Source organism: Pelobates fuscus, chromosome 12 (genome assembly GCF_036172605.1).
Source record: "Pelobates fuscus isolate aPelFus1 chromosome 12, aPelFus1.pri, whole genome shotgun sequence".
NCBI classification, from domain to species: domain Eukaryota; kingdom Metazoa; phylum Chordata; class Amphibia; order Anura; family Pelobatidae; genus Pelobates; species Pelobates fuscus.
In genome coordinates, this window is record NC_086328.1 from 38,543,639 (window position 1) to 38,566,433 (window position 22,795).

The following is a 22,795-nucleotide window of genomic DNA, read 5'->3' on the forward strand; positions in this document are numbered from 1 at the left end:
GCGCGAAGGAAGAGAGCCGATAGCTAATGGGTACATGGTGGTCAACTGTAAACAGGTGCTGGAGCTGGTGATGTTAGCACATGGTTCATAAGTTAGGTGTAGGCACCAGAGAAGTACAATACAAAAGGAGAAGGATCAGCGCTCTATTTCTAAACAGCACACAATAAAAGATAAATATAGATATAAGTATATGGGTGGCAGCACACCTAAATAATAAGGCTCCCTCACAGGCCTTATAACATAAATGGTACAAGCAAAAATTGAAAAGAAGGTAGCGCCACTAGGGTTAAATGGGATAAATTATGAAGGGAGTCCGCTGTGGGGGAGGATGTAGTTTTTGATAGTAGGTGTATTCCTCAGAGGTTGTATGGGTACGTCTTTGTAAATATGAAAAAGAGATAAAAAATAACAACTAATGGTGCAGTAAGTCCCAAACGGGGTGGAATGTAGTATAAAAAAGTATGTGGTCCTACTCACGTTTTAAAGAGCTATGTACTTAGCTCTAGTGTTGACAGCATACAGTGGTACAATCCCCACTTATGCGATATGTGAGGTTTTTTCAGTCTTTCTTGATTTAGAAACCATATGGGGAATAAAAGGAGATAGTGCTCAAAGTATAATAAAAACAGAGGTGAAAGAATAAAATACCAAGTGGTTACTCACATTTGATTGAGCAGGCTAACTGCTCAATGGAAACAGCTTGAGTGGTATAATCCCCACCTAGGATTCTTTGGAGTAATATCCTCACTGGAAAGTAAAAACTTCTGGTGCCAGATAATAAGGATGGTAGTAATAGTAATACAATTATTTATTAAAACAAATACTGATAAAAGAAGCCACAAAAGTTTTATCAGTATTTGATTTAATAAAGCATTTTATTACTATTACTACCATCCTTATTATCTGGCACCAGAAGTTTTTACTTTCCAGTGAGGATATTACTCCAAAGAATCCTAGGTGGGGATTATACCACTCAAGCTGTATCCATTGAGCAGTTAGCCTGCTCAATCACTTGGTATATTATTCTTTCACATCTGTTTTTTTATACTTTGAGCACTATTGCTGTCTCCTTTTATTCCCCATATGGTTCCTAAATCAAGAAAGACTGAAAAAAACTCACGTATCCCATAAGTGGGGATTGTACCACTGTATGCTGTCAACACTAGAGCTAAGTACATAGCTCTTTAAAACGTGAGTAGGACCACATACTTTTTTACACTACATTCCACCCTGTTTGGGACATACTGCACCATTAGTTGTTATTTGTTATCTCTTTCATATTAAACTACAAAGACGTACCCATACAACCTCTGAGGAATACACCTACTATCAAAAACGATATCCTCCCCCACAGCGGACTGGTGTTGATTTTATCCACCATAAAGACACTTCTTACTCAGAACTTTTAGACTCTATCCATATACTCTCTGTTATCTCTCAACTTGTTGTATTTACTGTATATTTATTCATCATTTATCCCATTTAACCCTAGTGGCGCTACCTTCTTTTCAATTTTTGCTTGTACCAGAGAAGTACAAACCTATCACTGTGCATAGTGGAATCATGTGCAACAATCACGGTTCCTCACAATAGGTTAGTCTTCAAACTAAAAGAAATTGGTCTAGATGAATATTCTTGTTCTTGGGTAGAACATTGGATTAAGGATAGAGTACAACGAGTTGTAATTAATGGTAAATTTTCAGGTTGGACAAAAGTGATAAGTGGTGTCCCTCAGGGTTCTGTTTTGGGACCACTTCTATTTAACATATTTATAAATGAGTGTTTGCAGATGACACAAAACTTTGTAAAGTAATAAAATGTGAGCAGGATATTGCTTTGCTGCAGAGAGATTTGGATAGATTGGGGGAATGGGCACTAAAATGGCAGATGAAATTTAACGTAGAGAAATGCAAAGTTATGCACTACGGGGTTAAGAATGCACAAGCAACTTACACACTAAATGATAGTGAATTAGGGATAACCACACACCAGAAGGATTTGGGAATTGTTATAGACAGGCCAGTAAGGTTTTGTCATGTATAAATAGGGGCATAAATTCTAGGGGCATAAATGAAAATATAATTTTGCCTCTTTATAAATCGCTGGTAAGACCACACCTTGAATATGCTGTGCAATTCTGGGTGCCTGTTCTAAAGAAAGATATCATGGCACTAGAAAAAGTCCAGAGACGAGCTACAAAATTGATAAAAGGAATGGAGCATTTTAGTTATGAAGAAAGGTTAAAAAAATTAAACCTGTTTAGTTTGGAAAAACGGCGCCTGAGAGGGGATATGATAACTTTATACAAATATATTCGGGGCCAGTACAAACCTTTATCTGGAAATCTATTCATAAACAGGGCTATACATATGACACGAGGTCACATATTTAGGCTGGAAGAAAGGAGATTTCATCTAAGGCAAAGAAAAGGTTTTTTTTACAGTAAGAGCAAAAATGATATGGAATTCTCTGCCTGAAGAGGTGGTTTTGTCAGAGTCACTGCAGATGTTTAAACTGCAATTGGATAAATACTTACAAAAACATAACATACTGGGATATAATTTCTAATTAGTGGGGTAATAGCTGCTTGATCCAAGGAGACATCTGACTGCTATTTTGGGGTTATGAAGGAATTTTCTCCTAATTTGTGGCAAAATTGGAAGCGCTTCAGACTAGGTTTTTTGCCTTCTTTTGGATCAACAGCAACAACATATGTGAGGAAGGCTGAACTTGATGGACGCAAGTCTCTTTTCAGCTATGTAACTATGTAACTATGTAATCGCTAGGAGCGCGTACATCTAACAATGCTCACGATCAGCTAATCTAGATTATACCAGTTAAATCTCTTTGCCAATAAAATGCCACGGCTGAGTGTCTGTTCAGATTGCTATGGTATACTTATGCTACATGTTCAGGGCCGGTGCAAGGATTTTTGCCGCCCTAGGCAAAAACAATTTTGCCGCCCCCCCCCCCATATGTCCTGCCCACCATGTGACATCACAATGCCCCGCCCATATGCTCTGCCATATGGGCCAACGCCAGTCTTCACAAAGTGTCTTTTATCTGAAAAGACAGTGTGTTTACATTAAAAAGCCTACAGGCAGAGGCTATAGACACCAGAACCACTACATTATGCTGTAGTGCTTCTGGTGTTATAGTATCCATTTAATGTGCGGTAAATTAGAGATTAGTGCCACTAATAATATATTGGATTGCCTACTTACCACCAGATGAGGACAAGAGGCTGATGATGGGCTCAGTCTGGCTCCACAGGTCTGGTGTAGAAGAGGCTCTCTGGAGACTGTTTTTAACAGTGCTCACAACAATTAACAAACAGGAAGCAGCTCAATTTTTTAGGGCCCCTTACACAGCTCAAGGTCTGGGCCCCCAGGGGGCATACGCCTACAATGCCCACCCATAAATCCACCTACATGGCCCATCCATGAGTTGGGGATTTTTTATGTGTGCAATTTGTGTAAGGGATGTAGTGTGTTTATATGGGATGTAGTGTGTGTTTGCGTGTAAGGAATGCATTGTATGTTTCTGTGTGTGTGTGTGTGTGTGTGTGTGTAAGGGGTGCAAGGTTTGTTTCTGTGTATGTAATTGAATGCAGTGTGTGTCTGTAAGGGGTGCATTAATTATGTAAGAGAACGTAAGGGATGTATTGTGTGTGAGTAGGAATGCATTGTATGTTTCTGTGTGTGTGTGTGTGTCTCACTTAGTGCTCTCCCTTGGCCCCCTGTCCCTCTGCAGTCCCCCCTTGGTGGTCTTCTCACTCCCCTCTCCCCCCCTTAGTGGTCCTCCCTCTCTCAAACCCCTTAGTAGACCTTCCCCTACTCCCACCACCCCCTTAGTGGTAATCCCCCCCCCCCTTAGTGGTCCTTACCCTCCTTCCCTCTCCTTAGTAGTCCTCCCTCCTTACCCCTCTTTGGTGGTCCTTCCCCTCCTTAGTGGTCTTCCCTCTCCCAAACACCTAGTGGACCTCCCCTCCTCCTCCCTCAGTGGTCCTTACCTTCCCACCCCTGTTCCCCCTGTGTTCCTTCACCCCCCTCCCCCCAGTGGTCCTGACTCACCCCTCCCCTAGTGGTCCTTACCCTCCCCTCCCCTAGTGGTCCTTCCTCCCTCCTCCCCTCCCGTAGTAGTCCTTACCCTCCCTCCCCTCCCCTAGTGGTCCTTCCTCCCCCTCCCCTAGTGGTCCTTACCCCCCCTGGTCCTTACCCCCCCCAGTGGTCCTTATCCCCCCCCCTCTCCCTCCCTCCCCTAGTGGTCCTTATCCTCCCTCCCCTCACCTAGTGGTCCTTTTCCCCCCTCATGGTCCTTACCCCCCAGGTCCTTAGCCCCCCCCCCGGTCCCATAGTGGTCCGTTATTCCCCCCCCCACCCCCCCTCCCATAGTGGTCCGTTATTCCCCCCCCCCCCTCCCATAGTGGTCCTTACCCTCCCCTCCTGCCCATGTAGTGTGGCCGGGCGGCGCGGAACCCGGGACAGGAACCTCTGTTTCCTGTACCCGGCCGCCGGCGGACTGACAGGAAGTGCTCACTCAGTGAGCGCTTCCCTTCAGTCCGCCGGCGGCCGGGTACAGGAAACAGAGGTTCCTGTCCCGGGTTCCGCGCCGCCCGGCCACGCTACATGGAGAGACCGGCAGGAGGGAGCGCTCTGCACTTCCCTCCTGCCGGTCACTGAAACCCGGCCGCCCTCCATGCAGCAGTGCTGCGCCGCCTGGGGCTTGTTAAAGCGCTCAGGCGGCGCAGCATGAGGAGCCACACCGGGCACAGGGATCCGGCGCCCCCTGGTAAGTTGCGCCCTAGGCGGCTGCCTAGGTCGCCTTACAGGTGGCGCCGGCCCTGTACATGTTAGGGGGCATGTAGGGGTATGTTATGTTCTGTCATGACATTACCCTGACATTATAGCCGATGATACCAAATGCTACAAGTTTATGCACTGTAATACTGTACTGTATGTTATTTTGCTTGAAAAATATCAACAAAAAAGAGATATGTGAAAAAAATAAATGAGGTGGAGGGGCAGTGTATTAGATTGGGTCTGCATGGAGGCGCTGAACACTCCCCATAGAGATGCTGATTGACCGCGCAGCTATTTCCAATGGGAAAGCATTGGATTGGCTGAGATCGTCAAGATTCATGATCTCAGCCACAGAGCAGAACAAACTCATAGGACTTCAAAATCAACAAGATATCATCATTTGTTTATTATAGCTGTGCAACAGCATACATTCACTATTTCAGTCTCATTACCAAACTCTTCTTCATATGTCAAGGTAGTTGGACTGAAAGATTGGTTATATGCAAATGCCCGTCTCCTTAAAATAAATTCGCTCTTTTGTTTACTTTGAAGCCCTACGAGCGTGAGGACATCCAGTGTCAGTTAGGCAACTTTTTTTATACTGTACATTTCTAAATAAAGCTACGTTTCTATGAAAACTGAAGTTTATTTTTTTTTGCAGCCCACATAAACCTTTTTTGGGCTTGTGTTTGCCTTTCAGTTTGACATGCTTGCATCTAAGCTGTCAATATTAACAGTATTGTGTAATTACTACTAGGGTTCCCACCTTGGTTGCAACATATTTGTAGCTTGTTTCTAATAATGGATGCCACTACAGATATCAGCCATCCTAATTTTAGTGGTTTGCTGTTAAAGCATAGAAACACACATCTGAGCAGGCTCATTTCACCCCATGTAGCCAGTAGCGGCAGCCAAGCAGTGGCTGGACAATAACATTTTGTGACAGGGTTGGAAGAAGACTTTCTGCTTCAAAAGAGATTCAGCTGCTCCCATAAGGCTGCAGAGGTGGCTGCCTTAGGCAGGGCCAGATTAAGAGCCCAGTGGGCCTGGAGCTGACAATTATGATGGGCCTAATTACAGAATCTTATCGACCAAAAACACTAAAACAACCATACCTCCCAATTGTCATGTATCTTATGGCGATGGTGTTGGAGGGAAAGGATGCAGCTATACGAAAACACATACTCTATGCTAATCTCTCTCTAATTTATGCTTTCATCTTTCAAGTAAATCAATACCCCCTAATAGCAATGTCCAGTGAAGCAGGAAGTCAATGGGCAGGGTAAAAGGGTGTGCCACTGACGCGAATCACGTGACCAGACCTGGCAAAAGGGGTGAACATGGCATGTTTGTCCAAAGAATTGGATGGCCAGCCTGGCATAAATGCATGTCAGGCCACCTGCCAATCATACAGACTGTCCAACTAAGGGCATACAATGCAGGCAGAACCCTGAGCTTGTCATAAATGCATTAAATGATGCGCCTACTCCACGCTTTCTAAGGACTGTCCCCTAGCACTCACATGTACACTTGTCTCCTTACCTTCTTGCTAGCAGGCAGAAATTCCTGGTATATAGTCTGGGACAGAGTAAAGGTGTATGCAGTGAGTGTAGAAGAAAGGAGACATGCCACAGTGTTAGAGAAACCAAAGTCTGCATTACCTAAACTAATTTTATTGTCAGCCAGTCCACACATGTTTTGTTGCCATACATCCCTCTTGAGCTTCCAAACTTAAATGGACACTATAGTCACCAGAACAACTACAGCTTATTGTATTTGTTATGGTAAGTAGAATCATTCCCTTCAGGCTTTTTGCATTATACACTATCTTTTCAGAGTAAATAACTCCACTAGCCACTCCTTAGATGGCTGCTAGAGTTGCTTCCTGGGACAGTACTGCCTAGTGTGAAGCACTGCCATTCAGTGTCTCCACCCTCTGCATGCAGACACTAAACTTTCCTCATAGGGATGCATTGATTCAATTTATCTTTATGAGGAGATGCTGATTGGCCAGGGCTATGTTTGACTTGTGCTGGCTCTGCCCCTGATCTGCCTAATTGACAGTCTCAGACAATCTTATGGGGAAGCATTATAATTTTATAACATGACAGGAGGCTTCGTATTTGATTAAGTCTCTCTTTACTAGAACTCCACAGCAGCACAGAAAAACAACCAATCAGAAAAAAGTTAGGTACTATAAAACTCCCCTCCCCATGCCTGATTTCCCTCTTTCTTTGCTGCTCTGCAGACAGTACAGGTCAGAGTACCACTGCCTCCTACTAATATTATTTGGGGGCTTTGGGATTTAGTTCGACTTATTTAGAATTATATTTATTTGTTTATATATTATATTTATTATTGTATTTTATGTTTCTGGTTTTTAGTTCTGTCTATTATAGTTTGCTTCAGACTATTTATTTAACTACTTGCTTATTATATTATTATATGTTGTATTTATTATATTTACATTATTTGATATCATTTTTATATTTCCCATCTATATTTTATGTCTATGGTATTTGTTCATCCATTAGATTTTTCTTCATATTATTTATTTATTAGTTGTGTATTGTATTTTGTTTTATTTTGGTTTTTTATCTCGGGATTCTACCCGTTTTTCACTCCTGCTTCCCCTGTTCTTGGGGATGTTTGCGTCTGGTAGCGCTATTTGAGGGTCCCTGGGGATGCCTAACGGTTTGTTCCCCCCCTCCCACCCCACTCCCTGGCGCCGTTCTATTAGTTCCCCCCCTGTGGGGCTGCGGGCGCTCCGCTCGGGGTGTCAGGAGCCTAGCCACCTGGCTGCCTCCTCTGACTCACCGAGCTCTGGTGTGAGCCTGCCGGCGCCCGGGGTTTCTCGCGGTCTGACGCGAGCACCCCGCGACCGGGTCTGCTCACACACGTGGCCGCCTCGCCGCGACCGGGTTTCTTTAAGCCACGTGGATCCGACCGGCTGGAGAAAGGGCGCCTGCTTGCGGCCCCTCCTCCTTCCACGGTCGGATTTCAGCGTTTGTTGCCCTGCTGGGATTCCCCGGCGGATCTCAACGTATTTCTGTAGTTTTACCTACAGATATGACCCTTATCACAGTTTTCTGTAGTTGGTAGGACAGTGCAGATCTCACAACTTGCTGTGTGAGTGTTTTGACAAATTTGATATCGGATTACTGAGTTCCCAAACCGCGTATATGTCACAGCAAGGTTTTTAAGACAGTCTCTATCTCAAACCCTGAGCTTCTATGACCATGCTTATATCACAGATTTCTGTGAGTTTTAATGACAAGGTATATCTCACAGATTCTGTGTGCATTATGGCACTATGTATCACTGATTCTGTGTGCTTATGGCACTATATATAAGATTCTGTGTGCTTTATGGCACTATGTATCACTGATTCTGTGTGCTTATGGCACTATATATAAGATTCTGTGTGCTTTATGGCACTATGTATCACTTATTCTGTGTGCTTATGGCACTATATATAAGATTCTGTGTGCTTTATGGCACTATGTATCACTTATTCTGTGTGCTTTATGGCAGTATATATCACGGATTCCTGGGAGTTTACTGGCAGTATATATCTCAATCTGGGAGTTTCATGTATATACGAATCTCAGTGCATAGGCTCTGTTCAGAGCCAGACTGCTAGTTGGCTCTAAGGTGTATGTGTTTCACAGTATAGATTTCGTCTGGCCCAGCTATGGAGTCCCAGGTGAGTCTCCTCTGGTATGATTTCACTGTCCATGACAGATATTTTAAGCCAACATACCTGGCCCTGGTTCAACTGGTATGGGAGACCAGTCAACGCTGATATTCTATCAGGTTATGTAGGGAGACTCATTGTATTGGCTATGGTTTAGCCCTACTCCAGAGATAGACCATGGGTACAATACCCTTCAGGTGGTATGATGATCTATAATTATGAGGAGAATTCTCACAGATCTGTATGTACATGTGCATACCTTTTCACAGTTTAAGGAGGATGTCGGTCAGTATATCTTGATTTTATGGACACTATTACCACTGGAACAACTTCGGCTTATGTCCAATACAACTGGAATACCACTATTTGCCTGCTGGGCATTTGGGGACTGCCAGGCCCGGTGCAGGTTATTCACATGGCATTACGCTGTCTAAAAGGGTTGATGTCTGGGGACCCTATGTCACAGGGTGCTCTGAGGATCTACAATTTTTTGGGGAACTCTGCCCAAGCTCAGAGGTCCCCATTACTCATTCAAGACCCATGGTAAAGCGCTGTGGAATTGGATGGCGCTATATAAATAACATATATTCATATAATAATGATATGCAACCCAGGATTGGCCTGCTATGTCTGTGCCCCATTGATTGGCCTGCTATGTCTGTGCCCCATTGATTGGCCTGCTATGTCTGTGCCCCATTGATTGGCCTGCTATGTCTGTGCCCCATTGATTGGCCTGCTATGTCTGTGCCCCATTGATTGGCCTGCTATGTCTGTGCCCATAAGAACGGCCTGCTATGTCTGTGCCCATAAGAACGGCCTGCTATGTCTGTGCCCATAAGAACGGCCTGCTATGTCTGTGCCCATAAGAACGGCCTGCTATGTCTGTGCCCATAAGAACGGCCTGCTATGTCTGTGCCCATAAGAACGGCCTGCTATGTCTGTGCCCATAAGAGCGGCCTGCTATGTCTGTGCCCATAAGAGCGGCCTGCTATGTCTGTGCCCATAAGAACGGCCTGCTATGTCTGTGCCCATAAGAATGGCCTGCTATGTCTGTGCCCATAAGAACGGCCTGCTTGGTCTGTGCCCATAAGAACGGCCTGCTATGTCTGTGCCCATAAGAACGGCCTGCTATGTCCGTGCCCATAAGAACGGCCTGCTATGTCTGTGCCCATAAGAACGGCCTGCTATGTCTGTGCCCATAAGAACGGCCTGCTATGTCCGTGCCCATAAGAACGGCCTGCTATGTCTGTGCCCATAAGAACGGCCTGCTATGTCTGTGCCCCATTTATTGGCCTACTATGTCGGTGCCTATTTGAATGGCCTACTATGTCGGTGCCTATTTGCTTGGCCAACTATTCTGTGTCCATTAGTTTGGCCTGCTGGGCCTGCTCTATTGGTGCCGAACCCCTTTTGGCCGCAGGCCTGGGGGAATATCACTGAGAAGAAGCCAGTGCCCACCAGTGACATGGAAATAGGCAGGTGTCCAGACAAGCACTATTGCCATACTATCCAAGAGGACACCAATATACGGCCATCTGGATATGGTAGGAAGGGTGAAGGCCCTAAACCTCAGGCCTGATTGGCGCTGCCCATCCCTTTGAATATTCCTGGGATTCGCTACCCCCAGAATAGTCGACCACCGTCCCTCCACACAAGTTCAGTTCGGAACCCTGAGGTGGAGTCTTTCCTCTACCGCGTCCAGGATTACACAGTTCACTTGGAATATTGGAATCACTTAGGATATGGCTAGTTTGACCACATTCTTGCCTGCATTATAAATTTATTCTCGGAGGAGACATCTCACCGGGTAGGCCAGGAGGGAACGAAAGAGTCTGCTCGGTCCTATCGCGATTTGGTGGTGGACTTAGATGCATTCCTTGGGATTGAAAATCTGCCTGCAAGGCCACATTGCCGGGTGACCCTGGCACGATCGGTGGAGCAATCTTATACATCAAGAATTGAGGCATAGTGGCAGTGTCTTATCGCGGCCCTGAGTCCACAAATGACCTTCGACATTTTATAACTGCAGGATAATGGCTAATAGGTCAGTTTATCAGCTCATGGACCAGCTGGTAGGTAACAGGTCGCGACCCCACGTATATTGGATCTATCAGCGGAGGATGTTTCTCTTTTTTCCGTTGTTGGGATACCTCATCAACTGGCATCCCCATCGGTCGAGGTATTTATCGCTGTTGGTAAGTCCATTTATGATTGCTCGGGTAGCTCCGAGGATAAGTACCAGCGACACAAACAGCGTTGGATTTGTTTACTGAGCGTTAAAACAGCAAATACGAAGCCTCCTGTCATGTTGTAAAATTGTAGATTATCCTAGCTTTAGTGTACCTATAATCTTAATTTTATTAATGACAGGAGGCGAGTATTTCCCACCCATTCTTATCCCTCCCTTGTTTAATGTTATAGTTTAGATTAATCAGGTACGTATGCAACTCTGCTTGTTGTCTCTGCTACCTGTCGCTTGTTTCTTATCTCTGTTTTTCATAGTAGGGTTGGGATATCTACATGTTAAGATGACTTTGGTTGCTACATTGGGTGCCTACATGTTTATTCAGAGTACATTTCTTTGGATAATCAACCTGTTCGATTCTGTTTTTTCTCTTGTTTCAGTTTACAGTCCATCAACGTTATCTGGTTTGACAGCTCTTCTCGGAAGGTGGACATCGTTGTATCTAGGACTTCGTTTCTTCCCCATTATGTTTTTCTGCCTTTTATTCTGTTTTTTGTCGCAGCTTGAAAGAGGAAATGAGGCATGGGGAGGGGAGTTTTATAGTACCTAACTTTTTTCTGATTGGTTGTTTTTCTGTGCTGCTGTGGAGTTCTAATAAAGAGAGACTTAAGCAAATACTCGCCTCCTGTCATTAATAAAATTAAGATTATAGGTACACTAAAGCTAGCATAATCTACAATTTGCTCAGACCACCACTTCTGATTATGTCAGTTCAGAGGCAGAGCCAGCATCTGCAGACTTGAATACAAGTAAGATTTTACTATATTTAGGGAGGCAACAGGGGGCCAGGGGGGCTAGATGGTGGTTTTTACATAATAGGGTCAGAAATACACGATTGTGTTCCTGACCCTATAGTGTTCCTTTAAGCAAGAGTATGTGAAGAGTAGTTAGAGTTGCCACCTTTCTTGAAAAAAAATATACCAGCCTTTAGTGATGTCGCGAACATAAAATCTTCCGTTCGCGAACAGCGAACGTGAACTTCCGCAAACGTTCGCGAACCGGCAAACCGGGCGAACCGCCATAAACTTCAATGGGCAGGCGAATTTAAAAAACCCACAGGGACTCTTTCCGGCCACAATAGTGATGGAAAAGTTGTTTCAAGGGGACTAACACCTGGACTGTGGCATGCCGGAGGGGGATCCATGGCAAAACTCCAATGGAAAATTACACAGTTGATGCAGAGTCTTGTTTTAATCCATAAAGGGCATAAATCACCTAACATTCCTAAATCACAATGGATATGGATTGACACCTGACATATGACATATTGATACCTTGACATATGGATTGACACCTGTCCTCAGATACCCTGATACACACTGACACAGAGCAGAATAGGGACTGTTCCCCCTACATAGGGTCACTTGGCAGATAAGGATTGACAACTATCCTAAGGATCCCTGATACACACTGACACAGAGCAGAATAGGGACTGTTCCCCCTACATAGGGTCACTTGGCAGATATGGATTGACACCTATCCTAAGGATCCCTGACACACACTGACACAGAGCAGAATAGGGACTGTTCCCCCTACATAGGGTCACTTGGCAGATATGGATTGACACCTGTCCTCAGGGACCCTAATACACACTGGGGGGACCTAGTGTTCTCCCCCCGCCCCCACCCCTGTGCGGTGGGTGGGGGCCATAAAACACAGAACACTCTGAGTGGTTAGATTCCAAGCCCACCAATCAGAGTGTTCGTTGTCATTTTACACCGCGTGGGAAAATTCCAAAGAACTTTCCCACGCTGTGTAAAATGACACAGAACACTGATTGGTTAGATTCCAAGCCCACCAATCAGAGTGCTCTTTGACATTTTACACAGAGTAGGAAAATTCCAAAGAACTTTCCCACGCTGTGTAAAATGACACAGAGCACTGTGATTGGTGGGCTTGGAATCTAACCAATCAGAGTGCTCTGTGTCATTTTACACAGCGTGGGAAAGTTCTTTGGAATTTTCCCACGCTTTGTAAAATGACAAAAAGCACTCTGATTGGCTTAAACCAGCCAATCAGAGTGTTCTTAGCCTAATTGCAGGGCGTGGCAAGGCTTTATAAGCCTTCCCCCGCCCTGCAGAGCTCAGTCGGCGCGGAGCCCTCCATGGGTGAAGATGGATTATTTTTTTTGCGCTCGTTTTTTTTTTTTTTTTTTTTTTTATTGCGTCGGTTCTTATGGCTTTTTTTGGCCTTTTTTGGGGCTGAAAAAAGAAGATTTTAGAAAAAAGAAGACGTCAAATGGTAAGTTGAATTTTTCTTTACAGGTTAGTTATTTTAATCCCCCTTCACTATTTTTTAGGGTGAGGGGGGTAGGTAGGGGGTAATTTTTTGGGGGGTGGGTGACTAGGGGCTTGGGGACCCCTAGTCACCTTTGATTGGGGGGGGAAATTTTTATTTAGGGCCCCCACCCACCACTCAGGGGTGGGGGCTGGGGGGGACAGTAGGTCCCCCCCTTATTGTTTTTTTTAGGGCCCCCACCCACCGCTCAGGGGTGGGGGCCAGGCGGGGAGGACAGTATGTCCCCCCTCATTATTTTTATGGCCCCCACCCACCGCGCAGGGGTGGGGGCAGGGGGAGGACAGTAGGTCCTCCCCCATTGTGATTTTTGGCCCCCACCCACCACGCAGGTGTGGGGGCCGGGGGGAGGACAGTAGGTCCCCCCTCTCATAATTTTTATGGCCCCCACCCACCACGCAGGGGTGGGGGTGGGGGAGGACAGTAGGTCCTCCCCCCATTGTGATTTATGACCCCCACCCACCGCGCAGGGGTGGGGGCGAGGGGAGGACAGTAGGTCCCCCCCAGTGTGTATCCGGGTCCCTGAGGACAGGTGTCAATCCATATCTGCCAAGTGACCCTATGTAGGGGGAACAGTCTCTATTCTGCTCTGTGTCAGTGTGTATCAGGGATCCTTAGGATAGGTGTCAATCCATATCTGCCAAGTGACCCTATGTGGGGGAATAGTCCCTATTCTGCTCTGTGTCAGTTTGTATCAGGGATCCTTAGGATAGGAGTCAATCCATATCTGCCAAGTGACCCTATGTAGGGTAAAAGTCCCTATTCTGCTCTGTGTCAGTGTGTATCAGGGTCTCTGAGGACAGGTGTCAATCCATATCTGGCAAGTGACCCTATGTAGGGGGAACAGTCCCTATTCTGCTCTGTGTCAGTGTGTATCAGGGATCCTTAGGATAGGTGTCAATCCATATCTGCCAAGTGACCCTATGTAGGGGGAACAGTCCCTATTCTGCTCTGTGTCAGTGTGTATCAGGGATCCTTCGGATAGGTGTCAATCTATATCTGCCAAGTGACCCTATGTAGGGGGAACAGTCCCTATTCTGCTCTGTGTCAGTGTGTATCAGGGATCCTTAGGATAGGTGTCAATCCATATCTGCCAAGTGACCCTATGTAGGGGGAACAGTCCCTATTCTGCTCTATGTCAGTGTGTATCAGGGATCCTTAGGATGGGTGTCAATCCATATCTGCCAAGTGACCCTATGTAGGAGGAACAGTCCCTATTCTGCTCTGTGTCAGTGTGTATCAGGGGTCCTTAGGATAGGTGTCAATCCATATCTGCCAAGTGACCCTATGTAGGGGGAACAGTCCCTATTCTGCTCTGTGTCAGTGTGTATCAGGAATCCTTAGGATAGGTGTCAATCCATATCTGCCAAGTGACCCTATGTAGGGGTAACAGTCCCTATTCTGCTCTGTGCCAGTGTGTATCAGGGTCTCTGAGGACAGGTGTCAATCCATGTTTGGCAAGTGACCCTATGTAGGGGGAACAGTCCCTATTCTTCTCTGTGTCAGTGTGTATCAGGGATCCTTAGGATAGGTGTCAATCCATATCTGGCAAGTGACCCTATGTAGGGGGAACAGTCCCTATTCTGCTCTGTGTCAGTGTGTATCAGGGATCCTTAGGATAGGTGTCAATCCTTATCTGCCAAGTGACCCTATGTAGGGGGAACAGTCCCTATTCTGCTCTGTGTCAGTGTGTATCAGGGATCATTAGGATAGGTGTCATTCCATATCTGCCAAGTGACCCTATGTAGGGGGAACAGTCCCTATTCTGCTCTGTGTCAGTGTGTATCAGGGATCCTTAGGATAGGTGTCAATCCATATCTGGCAAGTGACCCTATGTAGGGGGAACAGTCCCTATTCTGCTCTGTGTCAGTGTGTATCAGGGATCCTTAGGATAGGTGTCAATCCATATCTGCCAAGTGAACCTATGTAGGGGGAACAGTCCCTATTCTGCTCTGTGTCAGTGTGTATCAGGGATCCTTAGGATAGGTGTCAATCCATATCTGCCAAGTGACCCTATGTAGGGGGAACAGTCCCTATTCTGCTCTGTGTCATTGTCTGGGGGGGAGTATCTGCAGTAATACAGAGTGTCTGGAGGGAGTATCCGCAGTAACACAGGGTTTCTAGTGGGGGTATCTGCAGTAACACAGGGTGTCTGGAGGGAGTATCTGCAGTAACACAGAGTGTCTGGAGGGAGTATCTGCAGTAACACAGGGTGTCTGGAGGGAGTATCTGCAGTAACACAGAGTGTCTGGAGGTAGTATCTGCAGTAACACAGGGTGTCTGGAGGGAGTATCTGCAGTAACACAGAGTGTCTGGAGGGAGTATCTGCATTAACACAAAGTGCCTGGGGGGAGTATCTGCAGTAATACAGAGTGTCTGGGGCTAGTATCTGCTTGTAACATTTATATGCAGTAAAAAAAATAATAAATTGAAAAAAATAAATAAAATGGTTGCAGCTTCCGAATGAATCTAAAATGGATGCTGTCCAGTAGGTGGGAGGGTCTTCTAGGGAGGGTGTGCTGCTGATTGGCTGGAATGTGTCTGCTGACTGTGAGGTACAGGGTCAAAGTTTATTCAATGATAAAGAATAGGGGACGGACCGAACATTGCATGTGTTCGCCCGCGGTGGCGAACGCGAACATGCTATGTTCGCCAGGAACTATTCGCCAGCGAACCGTTCGGGACATCACTACCAGGCTTAATCATTTGTATAATTAATTAGTTATGCATGACATCACATGATGTAAATCACAAGGAGTGATATAAGAGACAACAAACTACTCACAGTTTGATTCTGCTGTATAGATGAATTGCTCCCAGTGTCTCCCTGTCTCCCAGTGTCTCAGTTTCGCAAGTCACCCAGTGTCTGTGTCCCTATGTATCAAAGTGTCAGTGTCCCTATGTCGCCCAGTGTCCCCATGTCTGTGTGTCCCCATGTCACTAGGATACTAGGGGACACAGTGAAACATGGGGACACTGGGAGACATGGGGTCTGTAGCGGAGGCCTGGTATTCCACAAGTTAACTCCACTATAGATCCCAGTGAGGCTCAGGAACAAGTAGTAAAAACACCATGAAGCAATAATTCCAGCAAACAAGTAATCCACGAATATCCCCATACAGATCCCAATGACTGGACGACACACAGAATCAGGAGCAGAACTGACTTTTAATCCAGACAGTCTCCTTATAAAGCATTCTCCCATGCAAGGGAGGGATTCACCTTAATCAATACAGTACCCAATAGTGTAACAATTACCTCCCCTTAGTATGACACTTAATCCCATTACACATACTGTAGTTTTCCCAGAGTTCTGAATGTACCCTAAAACCAGCAGTGACAATACTACTTTGGGTACCCCCTGGTAGCCCTGATCTGGGTGACTAACATATCCAAAATTCACCCAGATCGGTCCAGGGGTTCGGGAGTTAGGTGGAGGGTGTAATTTGACCGACCGCACACGAGGTGGTATCCGAAAAGGGTTCCATGTGTTTTGGCCCTGCAGTCGGTCTTCGTTCGGGAGGTAAAATACACAAAAAATACTGCCATCCACGATTAACCTTGCATTTGTATGCATCCCCTTGTTCGGTACTTTAAACTTACCGAACGGGGGGCTGATTAGCCTTCCCGCTCGGGAGTTACGGAGCTCCGGAGGTCTCAGCGGTGTTCGGGTAATCGAGTGTCCGGTTTGAGTTCCAGACACTCGATGACCAAACACCGCTGAGATTTTCGTGCGTAAGATGGCCGCCGCCAAGTGTTCGTATACTGAACGGCGGCCACCCAGTTACATCAATAAAGTACCGATTAACTTGCGGTTAGAGAAGTGTGAAAGCTTAATAAGGTACACACTTCTCTCTGGGGTGGTCTATTGGTTCGGTAGTTTCCATTCGTATGGAGTACGGATGGAAACTACCGAACAAGCATACGAATTCCACATACAGTTTACCTATATAAATAGAAAATAACACATAAATTGCAATTTTACCACAGTCTTTTAGGACAGCCCTAGTACCATCCGCTACAGGGACTCAAATATTTGGGGACACTGGGAGAAATGGGGACACTGAGACACTAGGTACATTGAGAGACATGGGAGACTAGGGGACACTGAGACACTAGGGACACTTGTGGACAAAGACATGGGGACACTGGGGACACTGGGAGACATGGGGACACACACTGGGAGACTTGGGGACACTGAAGACATTGGCTTACAGACATGGGGACACTGGCTGGGAGACATGGGGACTCTGAGTCACTAGGGACACTAAGTGTCCCTAGTGTCTCCATGTCCCAATGTCTCAGTGTCTCCCAATGTCCCTATGTCTCACAGCGTCCCATGTGTCTCAGCGTCCCCATGTCTCACAGTGTCCCCTAGTGTCTGTGTCCCCATGTTTTCCAGTGTCCACAAGTATCTCAGTGTCCTCTAGTGTCTGTGTCCCCTAGTGTCTCAGTGTCCCCATTTCTCCCTGCTGCCCCCCCCCACTGGGGACACTGAAACTGCATAACATCCCACCTTGGAGTACAGGTGCCTGACGGCCTGCTACTGGGGTGTTGGGGTGCTTTTATAGCATAAGCGAGGGAACCCAGAACTCTTATTGTATTTCATGATTACATGTCTGCATATACTGCCTGTTTAGTTTTGCACTTCACAGCTATAACATGTGATGTAGCTACCATTTACCTACTGCTAATCAATGCATAACGTTACAAGCCAGAATTGTTCATGCCTAACCATAATGCTTTAGTTTATCTTCACCAGATATATTGTTTGTTGCATAGATCTAGCCTAAATTTACCAAATAGCTACCTACACAAGCGTCTGTTTCTCGAGTTATTTTTCAATATTATAAACTGTGCTTATTCATCTTATGCCCCGCATGTTGAGCGTGGGAAAAGCCGGAGGACTGCTCTTGGGGCACCTCTGACCTGTCTGTGTTATATTTTATGCACAACAAAAATAAAGAATTAAAAAAAAAAAAATAAAAAAAATAAATAAATCCATTTCATCTCTTCTATTCCTAGTTGTTTATTGTAGTCCCCGCCTGTCCAATTTTTCTTCACTTTGCAGATAGCCTTGAAATTGAGGAGACTCGTATCTGATTGATGATATTGCGCAAAATGAGATGGTACAGTATGTTGTAGGAACCGAATATACTCGAGTATATAATGGGTTTTTCAGCACATTTTTTGTGCTGAAAAACCCCAACTCGACTTATACTCGAGTCAATAGTCTGAATTATGGCAATGCAAATTGCCATAATACAGACTGGGGGCTGTGGGGGCTGGCAGAGCTGTAACTTACCTCTCCTGAAGCTCCTGTCAGCTCTCTCCTCCTCCGCGCCGTCCGTTCAGCACCTCGGTCAGCTCCCAGTGTAAATCTCGCGAGAGATGCGGCTCTTGCGAGACTTACACTGTGAGCTGACAGAGGAGCTGCACGGACCGGCGCGGAGGAGGAGAGAGCTGACAGGAGCTGCAAGAGAGATAAGTTACAGCTCTGCCAGCCCCCCTCTCCCCCACTGAACTGCCAATGCCACTGGACCACCAGGGAAGGAGAGCGGCTCTCGCTGCCATATATCAAGCAGGGAGGGGGGACGAAAAAAAATATATAATAATAATAAAATAAAAAAATTATTAAATTAAATAAAAAATAATAATAAGAAATAATAATAATAAAAATATATCAAAATAATTAAAAAAATAATAATAAAATTGCCCACCCCCCACCAAGGCTCTGCAACACACACACACACACACACACACTGCACTCATACACACACACTGCACTCATACACACACACTGCACTCATACACACACACTGCACTCATACACACTGCATTCATACACACGCTGCACTCATACACACACACTGCATTCATACACACGCTGCACTCATACACACACACTGCATTCATATACGGTACTTCTTTTTGATGTTCAGCATATGTTCTCTAATTCTGATGTATAGTTTCCTCTTGGTCCTCCCTACGTACTGGAGCCCACATGGGCACTCAAGTACGTAGATCACATTAGTACTATGGCACGTAATGAAATCCCTAATCTTAAAATTTTCATGTGACTTACTTACGTTTCTTTTTGGAATCTCATATACTCCTTTCGTGATTTTTAGCTTACTAGTTCTACAGGCAATACAGTCCTGACAGTAGAAAAAAACTTTTTTCTTTGGTCCTATATTTTTTTTCTTTTCTTTTGAGGTGGTTGTTAGTTAATTTCCTCTTGATGTTCTTAGCTCCCCTAAAGATTATGCGTGGTTTTTCTGGTAGGCTACTAGCAAGTAGTTTGTCCTTCTTCAGTAAATGCCAGTGTTTTCGAAGTATCCTCTTAAGTTGCATATTTTCCTTGTTATAATCCAGGATTATCGCTGGAAACTTCTTATCTGACTCTGATGTCTCTATCTTTCTTTTTTCTTCCAGTAGGTCACTCTGTTCTAGTTTTTCCATCTTCACAAGTGCATCATGTACTTCCGCAGAATCATAGTTTTTGGCAAAAAAAATTTCTCTCACACTTTTTGCTTGTTCCATAAACACTCGATGGTCTGTACAATTACGTCTTAATCTTCTAAATTCATTATACGGAACATTCTTCAACCATGTAGGAAGATGACAGCTTTCTTTTAAGATAAAGCTGTTCACATCAACTTCTTTAAAGTGGGTTTTAGTTTTAATCACATCAGACTCTATATAAATGGTGAGATCCAAAAATTCAACCTCTGATCTGCTGTAGACTGTATTCAATGATACTCCCCAGTTGTTTTTGTTGGTATATTCAAGGAATTTTTGTAATTCTTCTATGTCTCCTTCCCAGATGAAGAAGATATCATCTATATACCTTTTATAATTAAGGATATTGCCATTCCAGGGGTTTGTATTCCAAATATGATACTCCTCCCATTCCCCCATAAATATATTCGCGAAACTAGGGGCGAATTTCGTCCCCATCGTATTACCTCTTTTCTGTAAATAGAATTGACCTTCAAACGGAAAATAGTTGTTCTTAAGTATAAATCCAATACCATCTATAATAAAATTGATCTGTGCATCTGTCAGTCTTCCAGTTCTTTTTAGTGTGTTCATTACGGAGTTACACCCTTGTTCATGTTCGATTATGGTGTACAATGAAGTAACATCCATAGATACTAGGGTAGAGTTCTCATTCCACTTTATAGTAGCCAGTTCACGGATCATCTGCGTAGTATCTTTCAGATGAGACTTAACCTCAAAAACATATGGCTGAAGCATATGACAGTTTGGTTTGAAATAATCCCGGGTGGGAGTAACCATAGTAACATTAAGGGAATTTGAATGTATTTTTTAATATAGATCAAAATAGGAAGGTTGAAGGATGCTGAATATTGTATTTAACATTATAACCGAGTGATATCACTATAGATGTAATACATTGTATATTAATACTGTTGCAAATTGATTGATTATGTCGCTATATAAGAAGAGAGCAATAAGATGTCTGTATCCATTGAAAAAGCCGCGATAACGGCGAAACGCGTTTGGAGAAGACTGCACGATCATCACTGAGAGCCAGCACTGAGTCTTTGCCTTCACGTCTGTTATCAGTAAACTTCCACTTTCTACTGACTCGGGACGCCGAGTAATACATTCAAGGACGGCACTTCTCATGCTCTCTCTCTGTTTTAGAGATCATATAGACCAAAGGGAGTCTTTGTAGTTTTTACATGGTAGATTTTACATGTTAGTTTTCATGTTTTATGAAGTTATGATTTTAATAAATTAAATTTTAGCACTAATCCTTTTGTTGGTATATAGAACCTATAATAATAATATAGGTTCTATCATCTAATTTCTGTTTTTTTCTGTCATTTATATTTAATGGATTGGAGCTATATCATGGAATAGCAGCATCCAGGGAGATCACCTGGATTTATCAACTACACGGACTTATTACTGGACTTTCATTTGCATTTAAGTCTGTTTCATCCAGTTTCACCTATATAGTTTTCTGTTCTATGTGATTATTCTTTTTCATGTAATATACATTGTCACTGAAATAGAATATAATTTGCTGTAGGATATTATCCTTTGGTAATATACTTTGAAGTTTGACAGAGATCAAGGGTATTCTCTTATATTTTGTATGCATTTTATTAATAGGTAGTTAGGTCTTAGAAACATAGAAACATAGAATGTGACGGCAGATAAGAACCATTCGGCCCATCTAGTCTGCCCAGTTTTCTAAATACTTTCATTAGTCCCTGGCCTTATCTTATAGTCAGGATAGCCTTATGCCTATCCCACGCATGCTTAAACTCCTTTACTGTGTTAACCTCTACCACTTCAGCTGGAAGGCTATTCCATGCATCCACTACCCTCTCAGTAAAGTAATACTTCCTGATATTATTTTTAAACCTTTGTCCCTCTAATTTAAGACTATGTCCTCTTGTTGTGGTAGTTTTTCTTCTTTTAAATATAGTCTCCTCCTTTACTGTGTTGATTCCCTTTATGTATTTAAATGTTTCTATCATATCCCCCCTGTCTCGTCTTTCCTCCAAGCTATACATGTTAAGATCCTTTAACCTTTCCTGGTAAGTTTTATCCTGCAATCCATGAACCAGTTTAGAAGCCCTTCTTTGAACTCTCTCTAAGGTATCAATATCCTTCTGAAGATAGGGTCTCCAGTACTGTGTACAGTACTACAAGTGAGGTCTCACCAGTGTTCTGTACAATGGCATGAGCACTTCCCTCTTTCTACTGCTAATACCTCTCCCTATACAACCAAGCATTCTGCTAGCATTTCCTGCTGCTCTATTACATTGTCTGCCTACCTTTAAGTCATCAGAAATAATCACCCCTAAATCCCTTTCCTCAGATGTTGAGGTTAGGACTCTATCAAATATTTTGTACTCTACCCTTGGGTTTTTACGTCCAAGATGCATTATCTTGCACTTATCCACATTAAATGTCAGTTGCCACAACTCTGACCATTTTTCTAGTTTACCTAAATCATTTTCCATTTGGCTTATCCCTCCTGGAACATCAACCCTGTTACATATCTTAGTATCATCTGCAAAAAGACACACCTTACCATCAAGACCTTCTGCAATATCACTAATAAAAATATTAAAGAGAATGGGTCCAAGTACAGATCCCTGAGGTACCCCACTGGTGACAAGCCCAAGCTTCGAATATACTCCATTGACTACAACCCTCTGTTGCCTGTCACTCAGCCACTGCCTTACCCATTCAACAATATTCGAATCCAAACTCAAAGATTGTAGTTTATTGATAAGCCTTCTATGTGCAACAGTGTCAAAAGCCTTACTGAAATCTAGGTAAGCAATGTCTACTGCACCACCCTGATCTATAATTTTAGTTACCCAATCAAAAAAATCAATAAGATTAGTTTGGCATGATCTCCCTGAAGTAAACCCATGTTGTCTCTGGTCTTGAAATCCATGTGTTTTTAGATGTTCAACAATCCTATCCTTTAACATGGTTTCCATCACTTTCCCCACTACTGAAGTAAGGCTTACTGGCCTATAGTTGCCCGACTCCTCCCTATTACCTTTCTTGTGAATGGGCACAACATTCGCTAACTTCCAATCTTCTGGGACTACTCCTGTTATCAATGATTGGTTAAATAAATCTGTTAATGGTTTTGCTAGTACACCACTAAGCTCTTTTAATAGCTTTGGGTGTATTCCATCAGGTCCCATTGACTTATTTGTCTTTACTTTTGGTCTTCTATTTGTTTTACCCTTT

General features: G+C 44.2%; 1 protein-coding gene across 1 annotated transcript in view; it reads right to left on the minus strand.

The window, feature by feature from the left end:
• Window positions 1–22,795, minus strand: part of LOC134578475 (uncharacterized) — a 133,592-nt gene that overhangs the window by 24,070 nt on the left and 86,727 nt on the right. The window contains exons 7-8 of the mRNA XM_063437474.1: window positions 20,008–20,290; window positions 19,330–19,857 (exon numbers count right to left, since the gene is read on the minus strand). Coding sequence (XP_063293544.1) covers window positions 19,330–19,857; window positions 20,008–20,290 — 811 coding nt within the window. The remainder of the gene's footprint in view (window positions 1–19,329; window positions 19,858–20,007; window positions 20,291–22,795) is intronic.